At 37.8% G+C, this 12,884-nt stretch overlaps 1 protein-coding gene across 2 annotated transcripts in view; it reads left to right on the plus strand.

The window, feature by feature from the left end:
* Nucleotides 1-12,884, plus strand: part of shkbp1 (SH3KBP1 binding protein 1) — a 61,841-nt gene that overhangs the window by 19,035 nt on the left and 29,922 nt on the right. For both annotated transcript variants that reach the window (XM_028796460.2, XM_028796466.2), the window contains exons 3-7: nucleotides 63-108; nucleotides 2,536-2,609; nucleotides 4,426-4,484; nucleotides 8,345-8,425; nucleotides 10,369-10,533. In XM_028796460.2, the coding sequence (XP_028652293.1) occupies nucleotides 63-108; nucleotides 2,536-2,609; nucleotides 4,426-4,484; nucleotides 8,345-8,425; nucleotides 10,369-10,533 (425 nt within the window). The remainder of the gene's footprint in view (nucleotides 1-62; nucleotides 109-2,535; nucleotides 2,610-4,425; nucleotides 4,485-8,344; nucleotides 8,426-10,368; nucleotides 10,534-12,884) is intronic.

A 12,884-nucleotide genomic window follows, 5' to 3' on the forward strand; every position in this document is an offset into this window, starting at 1 on the left:
TGCATTGAACTGTATGAGTAACCATTTGTATTAATTGTAATTGTCTGTCATTTTTTTAACAGTCTTCTGAGTGGCAGAATCTCATCTTTGAAAGATGAAACAGGGGCTGTAAGTATTTCCTTGTGCCGCATGTCATTTCTGTTCATTAAGTGAATACTAATAGCTCTGTTAGGCAAGGAGCATCTGGTGAAATCCAGAGTACAGAACAAGAATGAAAGAGACACAGTATTTGACATAAAAGAGGCCATTCACAAAATGTTAGTGTAATGGCATCCTAACAATGATCTTAAAGATGCTGTTGGTCTGGGGAACTAAGAAAAAAATTAACATTATGGTATACCTTTCATAATGTTCATCATCAGAGAAAGCTTGTTAAAAAGTAGAAGCATCTAGTCTTGCATTAAATGATCGTTAGAAAAACCAAATCAAGTCAGGTTTATATAGCAGAGTCATATTTAATACATGAGAAACAAACTGACTCTCATTTAGTAATTGCCAGTTAAGACTTTATTTTCTGCTAATAAGATTTGATCCAACCGGTGTTGTCGGCTTTCCTGTCTCTATTGCTTCATTTGCTTATTGGTTGCCTGTGTGCCTGCTTGCCTCTTATAGTCATGCTCCCATTAAACGCTGGAGTGATGAATTTATTCACAATTCCCCATGGCATACAGGTTATGGTTCATCTTATGAACACAACTGGTTCTGGTTAGGCATGCATGTTCTAATAAGCAGTAATGACTTTATGTGCTTTAGTCTATACAGGTCACCTAACTTAATTAACAGTTTTGCTTTAATTTTAATCAGAAACTTTAAAACTATGTTTCTATACTGTTTGGCAGTCCCAGAACAGCTTTCATGTTGCCATTTTCAAAGAATGTCTATTTTTCTACATTTGTTACTTCCCTAGGTATATTTATACATTTATATCTTCACACATACAGTTGATCTTTATGACCAAGGTCGGCAAAGTTGCAGTATTTAGCTTTTAACACTTCTGTCTTTAAAAATAGCTAATTGTGGTTTCTTGCATGCGTCTTACGTCCCATTTGCATTTTCAGACACATTTGCAGACCATTTTTCCAAATACATTTTTTTTCTTCCAGTAAAGTTGCATCAGTCCATCCACTTTCTGAAGCTGGTTTGTTCACTACCACATTGAAGTTACCCAGATATTATCCCAGATAATCTGTTGCCTGCTGGCACCAATAGCATTTTAACTTAATACAACATTTATATTACCAAAGTTAAAACAAAGTGCAATACAACATAACAAATTGCAAATAACAATCTTAACAATCCAAAATAAAAACAAAATAAAACAGCCAAATGTATGCAAACAGAAACACATTCATTAATACATAAAGGGAATAGCTTAAAATCCGAAAGAGCCTTAGAAAAGAATCCTGTCTTGAGCCTTGCCAGTCATAATAAACAGGTGGACTGTTACAAAGCTGTGGTGCAGCTACTGAAAAGCCAAGGTCTCCGTTTGGTTTCAGACAAGAAGGGGAAATAGTCAGAAGTAATTGTCCCGTAGACCTTCAAAATCTTGAAACTGATTCTGGACAGAGTAGCTCCGTGAGGTAACAGGGAGCCAAACCATGCAGATCTTTGTAAACCAAGAGCAAAATCTTAAATTGAAATCTGGACCTCACAGGAGGCCAATAGAGAACAGCTAAAATTTCCAAAATGCAGTGCCTGTTCTTAGTACAAGTCAGCATCCTAGCAACTCCTTTCTAAAATGCAGATTGGTTAAAACTCAGTAATTTAATAATGAAGTAATAAAGGGATGAATAACTGGCCTTGAGGTTCAAAGTACAGTAGCTTATGATGATAAAATTTTTCCTGACAACTGAATTTGTCTAACCCGCAAATCTAAGCTTAGAATTAAAAATAAAGCCCTTCCAAATTAAAATTAAAAATAAACCCTTCCAAATGAAATGCAAATAAAAATAAGACCATTCCAAAGCCTACATTCAAATTCTTGATTGTATCAGTATTGCCAAAAATGCTCACTTTTGTTTTCATTAAGACCCCTGGGGAACTCCACATGCTAATGGAGCTGAGGAAGAAAAGCAATTCCCAATTTTAACAGAGAAAGACCTGGCCCTGAGATTTAACACCTTAAGGCGGTTCCCTGAATGTTAGCCATACTTCAACAATACACCAGTTAAAGTGAATGTTGCTATTCGTAATATCTTTTATATTTTATCCCATCGGTTCATCCATAGCTTTACATTTTACTAAGTGTCATTTAGAAATGTTGTAATTTATTCAATATGCATAAAACCAAACTTGTTAACTGAGGTGTACAGTGGCTTTGACCTGACATACAAATCGTGAAAGAAGTAAGCAGTTTGTCTGTGGGGTCCACTGTTTCATCACAATCCTGTTTGCTGAGGAGGTTATTCATCATAATATCCATTGTGCCCCTAAGTCTTGATCTACAGCTTTTATTTTAACTCCAGCTGCTTCTTAGCAAGATGTGTTTTAGAGCTCTTGTATTTATGTTCTCTTTTGTTTCATTTTTGTCTTCAGATATTCATTGACAGAGATCCCACTCTTTTTGCTCCCATTTTGAATTTCCTTCGAACCAAAGAGCTGCACCCTGGGTATGATTTTGTCTTTCACTATTAAAAGGCTTATACAATATTTAGGTTAAATGAGCTTTATATTCTGTTACCCTTTCATAGTTTAACAATTTTGTTTGCAACCAGGGTACAACATCAACATTTATTTATACAGAACATTTTCATACAAATAATGTAGCTCAAAGGGTATATGGTTACTGCAGTGCTGAAAAGTTATTAAGAGGTTAAGAAGCTGGAGGAGGTTGTAACAAAAACATTTTGGTGAAGTGAGACCACTGAAATATAGTTAAGTAAAGATCTAAGTGTGGTCTCTAGTAACCTGGGAGCAGGTCATTAGAGGAGATCCTAGCACAATTAAGATACTGGAATGCTACTACTACATCTACATAAGATCCTGGAAGAGATAGTACCACTATACTTAAAAGCTGCTTAACTACAGGTGACTACAGAGCTTTAGTGAATCATTCATCCACCCTTTATGCTGAGACTGCGTTGTCTACTACAAGACTGTGAGTAGCTGCAACCACTTCTGTTACCTTTTAGATCAATGGATGAATTAACTTTGAATGCATTTTCTACTTTAATATTGTTAAATAGATACTTCCAGAAGAATCGATGCACGTCACATTGGATTGACTTTCTGAATTGAAGATAAGACTTTTGACCAATGAATGAGATGAAAAGTCAAAGATTATTGGAGTGCTGCAGTGATGTTTATCCTTCTGGAAGTATCTCCCATTTCCACATAGGTTCTCAGAGTGAGCATTGGGTTCTGGGTCACCTCTCTTACCAAGACCCTTCTCCAACAATTGGCCTCCTTTTGGAAAAGTTGCGTTTGTTCAAACTACTTTCCACTTAAACATTGTGGCGGCCACAGTTCTCTTGAGAACCTTCAATGCTGGAGAAAATTTTCCTCAACACAATCCTGTGTCTCTAAGCTTTGGAGGCAATTTCTTCAACCTCATGGCTTGGTTTTCACTCTGTCAGCTGTGAGACCTTCTACACAGGTGGACAGCAAACAATAATGATCAATAGAATGGGATGCTCCTGAGACAAATTTCATGTGTCAGAGCAAAGGGTCTAAATTGTTGTCAATTGCTTTTTAATAAATATGCAAAAAATCATAAAATCCTGTTTTCGTTTTGTCACCCTGTGGTATTGAGTGTTGTTTGATGAGGGGAAAAAAATTAAATGATTTTAGCATAAGGGTGCAACATAAAAAAGTGTAAAAAGTGAAGGAGTCTGAATACTTTCTGAAAGCACTGCATATGATATAAGGCCTATCTATCATTTAGGTCCTCCAACTTGCAGGGAAAAATTTGGGGGTTGGTTGCAGGATTAGCACTCCAGCCACTGTTTTTATAAAAAAAAAAACAAAAAAAAACTTGAACTAGTGTTGTGCTGAGGTGTCACCCGTAGCATGGCTGCACTCAGGTCTTAATTTGGGATCCTGAGGGTGGTTGGTTGTGTGTATCAGTGCATGCTCCCAACCTCCCTTGTCAATTACAATTTTACCACTGCATTTTATATGCAGAATGCCAGATGATTTGTAGATTTGTAGTCCACAATGCAGTAAGACCACAATGCAGTAAGATAGTTTCAGTGACTTGTGATGGCCTATTTGCCCATTAATTATATATTTTGTCAATAACATAAGGCTGAAAAGTGAACAATCGTTGCAGTACTTGATGCTGAAAGTCAAATAAATACCTTTGTCTAAATTTTGAAGGGACTCGTCTAAAATATATGTCAGTAGTATTTATGTGTGGTTTACTGTGAAGCTGTCTCCTCAGCATTGGTTTTCTTATGCATTAATTTATTTATATTTTCTTTTTAGATCTGTTAATGTCCGACTTTTGATGCATGAGGCTGAATTCTATGGAATAATACCATTAGGTAAAGTCATTTTGAACTGAACAGTGAAAATTTATCTGGAGTCCTTTACCATACTTTACTTGGGGACCTTAGTAAAGCAAATTGGGGAAAATGTTTTACTAGAATTTTGGGAAGTGTGATGGCTTGCTAGTAAGAGATATTAGACATTCCTTAACCCCCATCTACATTGATTTGTGTCCATATATATTAAATATATGAATACATTGAAGAAAATAAGTATACCTAAAAAATTGTGGAAAAATACATTCCTGAGTATTACATTAGAATGCTTATGAAATTGCAGCTTACTAATAAGGAGTTTTGTTGATTGATTCAAAAGGAAAACCTAAATTGGCCCATTCCTGCCTTAGGTAAATATAGGGTAATCAATTCACCCCAAATAAGCTGTAATGAAAAACACAGACAAGCATAAAGAGTTGGTACACTCACAGGCAAACCCTGTATAATTGAAAATAAATGCAGTATCTAAACTCATTGAAAAATGGAAAGCGAGCCTCAAAGTGACTGCTCCAAGATGGTGACACTTCCTGTTAAGTACAGGCTAGGCAGGAAGAAGCAGGTCCAAGAGGACTGAAACCAGAAGTGACATCAGAGGTGGTAAGAATGTCAGTCATCCAGGGAGGGAGGAAGAGATGAGGCGTTAGTAAGCAACTCCACCTATCAGACTGGCAAGGACTTACCACCACCAGAACCTTTAAGCTGTCCCCAAGACGCACGTGTATGACAAATTATACATAATATTTTGTTATCATTTTTTAGACTTATTTTGCAAAATTTCTTTGCCCCCTTGCAACTTCACCTTAACAGCCCCCCCAACTGCACTGGACTGCACTCCATGACAGTTTGGAAACTGGACCAGAAAGTCACCAGCACTGGCCAAGTCAATATCTCTCCTAGAAATCCCACCATCATAGGAAATTGCACAGCAGAAATCGAATATCTAGATGCATTTTAACACGTCGTCTGCCAACGTGAAAAATAGGCAAATTTGTTTCTGATGGCAATGTAAAATTGGGGTGTTATTTTATGCATTTTTTTATTGAACAAAACTTGGATTAAAAATTTGTTTTCTTTAAAAAAAAAAAGTACTATTCGAGTTAACGTGTCGCTGGTGCATGAAACAGAAAATTGAATAACTCACATGGGTCTATCAAGTTAGATCTTAAACAATTAATTGCAATCGAATGTTGCAGTTTCTATTTGAACTTCATAGTAATGAGATGCTAATTATTTACCTAACTTTATTTGGTTCATTGTGGTTCTACATATTTTAATTATTTTTGTGAAAAATAAATGTTATCCAAAATATTACCAATAAGGAAAAACTAACTGAAAGTGAAATATTCTGTTTTGAGATGCCCCACAGATTTTTTTTCATTCTTACTTCAGACAGCTACTATCCTCTATTTAAATGTGTTGCCAGTGAAAATGTTTGTATTTGGTGTTACATCCCCAACTACAGTTTACAAGATAACCCGTAGGTTGCATCTGTCTATAGATTGCCTACTACAAGTTAAATCATGTTTAGCAGTTAACATCTTAACATTGAACCTTCTTGTCATTGAATTTAATTGTTTTTTTGAGAAAATATACTTATGTCAAATCTGATGACAGCAACACACTCCAAAAAAGTTGGGACAGTTGAGTGCTTACCACTGTGTAACATGATTATTAGTTTTAGTAACACTTATTGGGAGTTTGGGCACTGAAGACCAAAGCTGGTGAAGGTTTCATCTGTTATGCAGGTCTTCAGCTGCCCAATTGTGCAGGACCTTCATAATGTGCCACGCAGGTCAGGACTGCAGGCTGGAAAATCAACCACTCGCACTCTCTGCTTGTGGTTTTCTGTTGCCTTGCTGAAAAATGGTGTATATAAACAGCAGCATATGCTGCTGTAAAATTTATACATATCTTTCTGCATGATTGTGCCCTTACAGATGTGCAAGTTACCCATGCCCTTGGCACTGGCACACCCCCACAAGTTGACAGATGCTGACTTTTGGACCTGATGCTGATAACAGCTTAACTGGTCCTTTTCTTTTTTGTCAAGGAGAACACAACAACTATTTATAATGTTTACTTGTCAGACCACAGAACACAATTCAACTATGCTTCTTTTCATCTCAGATGAGACCGAGCCCAGACAATTCAGCAGCACTTCTGAACAGTGTTGATGTATGGCTTCTGCTTTACATTGTAAAGTCTTAACTTTCATCTGTGGATGCAGAGGCGAATGGTGTTGACTGACAAAAGTTTACTGAAGTATTAGAGAGCCCATGTCATGATATCCATTACAGACACAGAACAGACGGATTTTACGACAGTGACATTTGAGGGTTTGGAGATCATGCACATTCAGAGCTGATGTTTGTCCTTGCCCTTTACACACAGATTTAACCAGATTCCTTGCATCTTTTAATTATATTGTGCACTATAGAGTGTGAAATACTAGAATCCTGCCGATTTTTCTTCTTTGGAAAAAGTTGAATCTGTTGGCAAATTAGTGAGCCTCGACCCATCCTTGTTCTTGAAGGATTAGGCCATTTTGGAGCTTCCTTATATTCTAGAACATGGTTGCCTTACCTATTTAATATCACCTTATTATTTCAACTAGTCGCATCCTCATTTATTCTAAACTATCCCATCCCAACTTTCTTGGAAAATTTCGCATGCATCTATTTCAAAATAAATGTATATCTGCACAAAATAATGCAGTTGATTAGGTAACATTTAAAATACCTTGTCTTTAGATTGCTTTTTGTTTGAAGTCAAGTCAAGTTGGGGAGCATGCACTGGTACAGTACGTTGTTGCACCCACTACACAATGAAACAACTCGGCATCCCAGTTGGCACCCTCCCCAGGCAGACACGCAGTCCAGTCCCACCCTCCGGAAATGACACTCTGTCTGCCACAGCCAGGTGTTATGTGGGCAACCCCTTGGCCTGGTCCAGCTACTCGGGTCCTCATCAATGAGGATTTTACGAGCGGGATCACCCTCGGGAAAATGCGCCACATGGCCGTAGTGCCGTAACTGACGCTCCCTCACAATGCAGGTAATGTGCCTCATTCGGGACTCCATGAGCAACCACTCATTCGACACAAAGTCAAACCAACGGTACCCAAGGATTTTCTGGAGAGGCACAGTACCAAAGGAGTCCAGTCTTCGTCTCAGGTCACTGGATAGCATCCATTTCTCACAACCATATAGCAAGACAGGAAGCACCAGGACTCTAAAGACTTGGACCTTCGTCCTTTTGCATAGATATCGGGAGCGCCACACACCCCTTTCCAGCGAATACAGGTCACGGTAAATTTACAAGTAACTCCTTTTTGCTTTTATTAGTATTTTCTTTGAAATTGGGGTTTTGCTACGTTCTGTATGCCATCGACTGCTTGATGTGCATTTTTCACATTGCATCAACATCATATATAGTGAGCTACGTACAAGTGATTGCACTATACTTGTACATGCACCGAAGTGCGTGTCTGCACAGAAAAATTCATTTGCTTATAGTCAGCTTGGCTGCACCCAGCAATATGTTCAGCTCACCTCAGTCATTTGGTAGTAATCATACCACAACATTAAATTCTGAAAGAAGCCATAGTTTTTCAAAATGACACCCACCACTTTTGCTCTGCCTGAAATATGCATTTCATTGAGAATTACTGACTAATCAATTCCATTTTATTTTCTATTCTAATTTATTAAATGCCATGCATACTGTACCTCCCTTGCCCTGGGTAATTCTTTGGAATTAACCAACACTTCTAGAATCCAAAAGTATTATGCAATCTACATGCTTGACTAGTTTAGCAGTATTATCTCATTGTTTCTTGTTTATTTTTCTTCCTACCCCAGTTCGCAAGCTTCAGCTGTGTGATGAGTTGGAAAAGTCGTCATGTGGGAACGTGCTCTTCAATGGCTACCTGCCTCCTCCTGGTGAGCCTTCTGCTTTTTTATTACACCTTCTATTGTGCCTCCTCCTCTATTGCATACAGTTTTGCATTTTAAAACTAAGTTTGTCAGTAACTTGGTCCAGATGGTGGATTGTCTGATTCATCTCTGTCCTGATAAGCTCCTCTTTTTTCCTATTCCAAAGGAGATTACAGGAGATCATGTAGAGAGTTTTTTATTTCCATGTTACTGTGTTGGTAAGCATATTAACCAGGTTGAATTCACAAAAGCCACTTTCCACATCTGAATTTAAAGTATGGAATTTTGTATTTCCCATCCTTGATGTTTTTACTGTCTCTTGGATTTCCACAGTTTTGATATCTTGCACTGTAACAGGGATGTTCAACTGTGATCCTGAAGTTCTACAGTGGCTGCACTTTTTCATTTTGAGCCATTTTCTTAATTAATGACCAGTTTTTTTTCAATTTTGCTTTAATTGTAATTAACTTGCTATTTAAGACTCAAACCCCTCAATTGTTTCTTTTCTTTTATTAGCAGCCAAATAATAATGAGGTACAGATGAGCCAACACATGCCTAGGCAACTTACGTCCATCATACAATTTCTGAAAATAAAGAAAGGCGAAGTTCTTCGTAATCTTGATCTGCTCAGGTCCACAAAACATTTTGACAGAGCTGGTAGAAAAAGAAAATCACCAGTTTTGGTAATGTCTGCTGTGACAGAATGAGTACCAACAAGTCCTGGAATTAAATAATTGCTTTAATTAACAACAAGAAAAGACCTTTAATTAAGAAACTGGTTGGAGTGAAATTGGTTGGAGTTTGAGGCCTCAGCTTAGCTGGTCTTCTAGTCCCTCGCTTCACATCTCATTCTTGTTTGAGGAGTGTGTCTTAAAAGACAAGACAACTAAAGGGAAAATAAGTTAATTAATAGCAGAAATTGGTCACTGGTGAAGATAGTGCCATTAAGGAAAACCTGCAGCCACTGTGGACCTCCAGGATCAGAGTTGGACGCTTTCTACACTATTAAGTCTTTGGTTTGTACAGCACTGCCATCTACCGTTTATTGATGCAACTTACAGTAGCAGTTATACAAACAAAAGTTACAAAACCAGCATGGTTCTGTATTTCTGTATTTTGTGGGATGTCTTAAACCTTGGGATTGGGAAAATGTGAGGAACACAGCATAGAAGATGGAGCCTTGCCATATCCGTTCTATCTGCATAGTTTAATACATTTACCATTACATCTTAAATTTCTGTAGAGAATAGTGTTTCCACTTTAAATCACATGCACATTGGTCCAGTTCCTGACTGTTCAAGCATAGTTTGAAGGATCTATTTTTGTTCAAACCTGCTTCCTCCTGCAGTTTAATAACATGCCTACAAGTGACTGCCAGCTCTTTTTTGGTTTTACTTCCAGTTAAATGCTACTGTTTTGCACTAAATTTCAAGAAAATAAGACTAAGAATCAAGATTGCATTTTATACAACTTTCAAAGCAGTCCCTAGCAACGAAGAAAAAGATGGTCTGAATATGCAAAGAAACACAATTAGTGAATTTAGTCAGAAATGAATGCTTTACTTTGGGGAAAATCTTTGAAGGAGTACTTGGTTTTAACGGTGCGCTATAATGAGAAGTCGAGCAAAATGACACATTTATTGGCTAGTTAAAAAGATTGCAATATGGAAGAAGCTTTTGAGGCAACTCGGGCCCCTTCTTCAGGCAAGATGTAATGCTTCGAAACGAAAGCTTGGATATTGTAATCTTTTTAGCTAGCCAATAAAAGGTGTCATTTTGCTTGAATTCTCATTATGTCTAGAATGGCTAACATGGTACAACACCCTAAGGTGCGGTATAAAATAATTACTAAAGTGACAGTAGACAACAGTAGTACATACAGTAAAAGATTGTGTAAATTCATGTGTCTACTTTGAGGATGTATATGCATATGTTTTGCCTTTCTGTAGGATACCCAGCCAAGAGGATAAATCGACATAGTGTGGCAGGTCCTCAGTATGTTAATGGACGCAACACCTTGACAGAGAGGGTGCCAGTACGTAGGAGTAACACTATGCCTCCAAATCTGGGAAATACAGGCCTCTTAGGAAAGTTGCTGGAAGAGAGACCAAGTGGTAAGGAGCATATCTTAAATAAATAATTAAAATAGTTCGTTTACCAAATAGAACCAAGTTGAAACTGACAAAAATATTTGGTATGCACAATTCTTTATATCACATTTAATGGAACAGAAACTTTGTTTTTGGTTTATGACTAAATATATTGTTTTGAATAACTGAGCAAATGAAAATGGAATGGACAATCATACCTGTACCCTTAATCGATTATTTTGTAACCTAGCTTTTGGAGACAGTAACTGCCATCAAGCCCTTTCTGTAGCTCTGAGTGAGAGTTCTACACTTGTCTAGTCATTTGGCTCACTTTTTCTCAGTTCTCTCAGGTTTGATGGACACCTTCTCCCAACTGCAAGTTAGCTTCTTTCCACAATTGTTCTATACGATTCAGGTCATCACCCATAACAGACCACTTCAGAACAGTCCAATGTTTTTTTCTTCTCCATTCTTCAGTGCTTTTTAATGTATGGTTTGGGCCATTATCCACCTGGAGAACCCATGACCTATGACTGAGACGCAGCTGTTTGACACTGTACAGTACATTTCATCTCAAAATGCCACAGTTGTCTTCTAATTTTATTGTACCCTGCCCAGTTTCAAAAAGGAAGCAAACCAGCCACAAAACATCACTGAGCCTCCTCCATGTTTAACAGCAGGGATGGTGTTTTTTTCTTTGAGAGCTTTTAATTTTTTTTTTTTTAATGTGAACATAAAGTTGGTGTGATTTACCAAAAAGTTCCTGTTTTGGCTTTGGTTTTGTCTCTTCAAAGGACATTCCACTAGAAGTACTGTGGTTTGTTGACATGCCCCGTGACAAACTCCAGCGCCTGTTTTCGTTTCTGTTTTCGAAGTGGAGTCTTTCTAGGACTTCTGCCGTGGAGCTCATTTTCATCCAGATAGTGACAGGGGGTGCAACTTAAAACTGTTCCACCTTGAGCTTGAAGGGCAGCTTGGACCTGTTTTGAAGTGTTCCTTAGTTCTTTCTCCATCATTTGAACAGTCTTTCTCTTCAATCTTAGAGTAAATTTTCCTTTTTCGGCCACATCCAGGGATGTTGGCTACAGTTGTATGGGCTTTAAAATTCTAGATAAGATTACCAGCAGTAATCGCAAGAACATCAAGTCCTTTAGAGATGGTCTTGTCACCTTTAACTTAAACCATGCTTGGCTGTCTTGCCTCCTCAGATGACTGTTCACTTTTCAATGTGTACTGTGACGCAAAACTGTTCAGTGGGTTCTTTTCTCCATTTAAATTGGTTGAATGAAGGGTTACAAGATAGAAGAGACCCATAATAATCATTAAAAGATATTAGTCTGTTTGAAGGATCACTACAAGACCATTTTTAAACTTCAAAAGGGTTTCAATAATTTTGCCTGGCCATTTTGGAATGTCTTTGCAGATAAGCAAGAATTGAGTTCTTGTCACAGCTTTTTTGTTTTTTTCAATTGCAATCCAAAGAAATATGTGTATAGATGAGAAAAGATCTTTTAATTTCAATACTTTTCGGGAAGAATGGTGCAATATTTAAATAAAATGCAAGGGTACCAGTAGTTGCAGCCATGTCTGTAAATGGCACATGCAGTGGATTAATGTGATATGGTCAACTGAATCTCTGCAAGCTGCATGTGCCATGTACACTAAATAAAGACTGTAGTCATAGCCTTTTGGAGAGTACTGATAGTGCGGATGTATTTTCTTGGTATGGTTGAACATAAGGTCAGTACTAATTACTAGTTAAATATTTTGAATTACCACTAATTCCACATTACACCTTTGCTTGTATTACACCTAACACCACATATGTGTTTACTCAAAGTTTTTGGAAACATTACAATGGAGTTGTCAATATGCCATGACCCTTCAGCCACCAATTTTCAGGCCATTGAAATATGTGTGGGGTCAGTAGTCCTTGAAAGCTGCCAGAGGTGTCATTTTCAAAATCTTTACCAACACTATATGGCCAAAGATTTGTGGAAATGTATCTAAATTACTGAGTGTATTCTGAGCAGGTGCATAACATCAAGCACAAAGCCATGCAATCTCCATTGACAAACATTGGCAGTAGAACGGGTTGTACTGAAAAGCTCAGTGACTTTGAACATGGCACTGTCACCTTTGCCACAAGTCAGTACGTCAAATTTGTCTGCTAGATCTGCCCCAGTCAACTGTAAGTGCTATTATTATTAAGTGCTGGAAGCGTTGAGGAGCAACAACCGCTTAGCCATGAAGTGGTAGACCTCGCAAACACATAGTGCTGGGCTGCCAAGTGCTGAAGTGTATAATGCATAAGAATTGCCTATCATCTGTTTCATCCACCACAATAGAGTTCCACACCACCTCTGGAAGCAACA

The sequence above is a fragment of the Erpetoichthys calabaricus genome, chromosome 1 (assembly GCF_900747795.2).
Source record: "Erpetoichthys calabaricus chromosome 1, fErpCal1.3, whole genome shotgun sequence".
Taxonomy (NCBI): domain Eukaryota; kingdom Metazoa; phylum Chordata; class Cladistia; order Polypteriformes; family Polypteridae; genus Erpetoichthys; species Erpetoichthys calabaricus.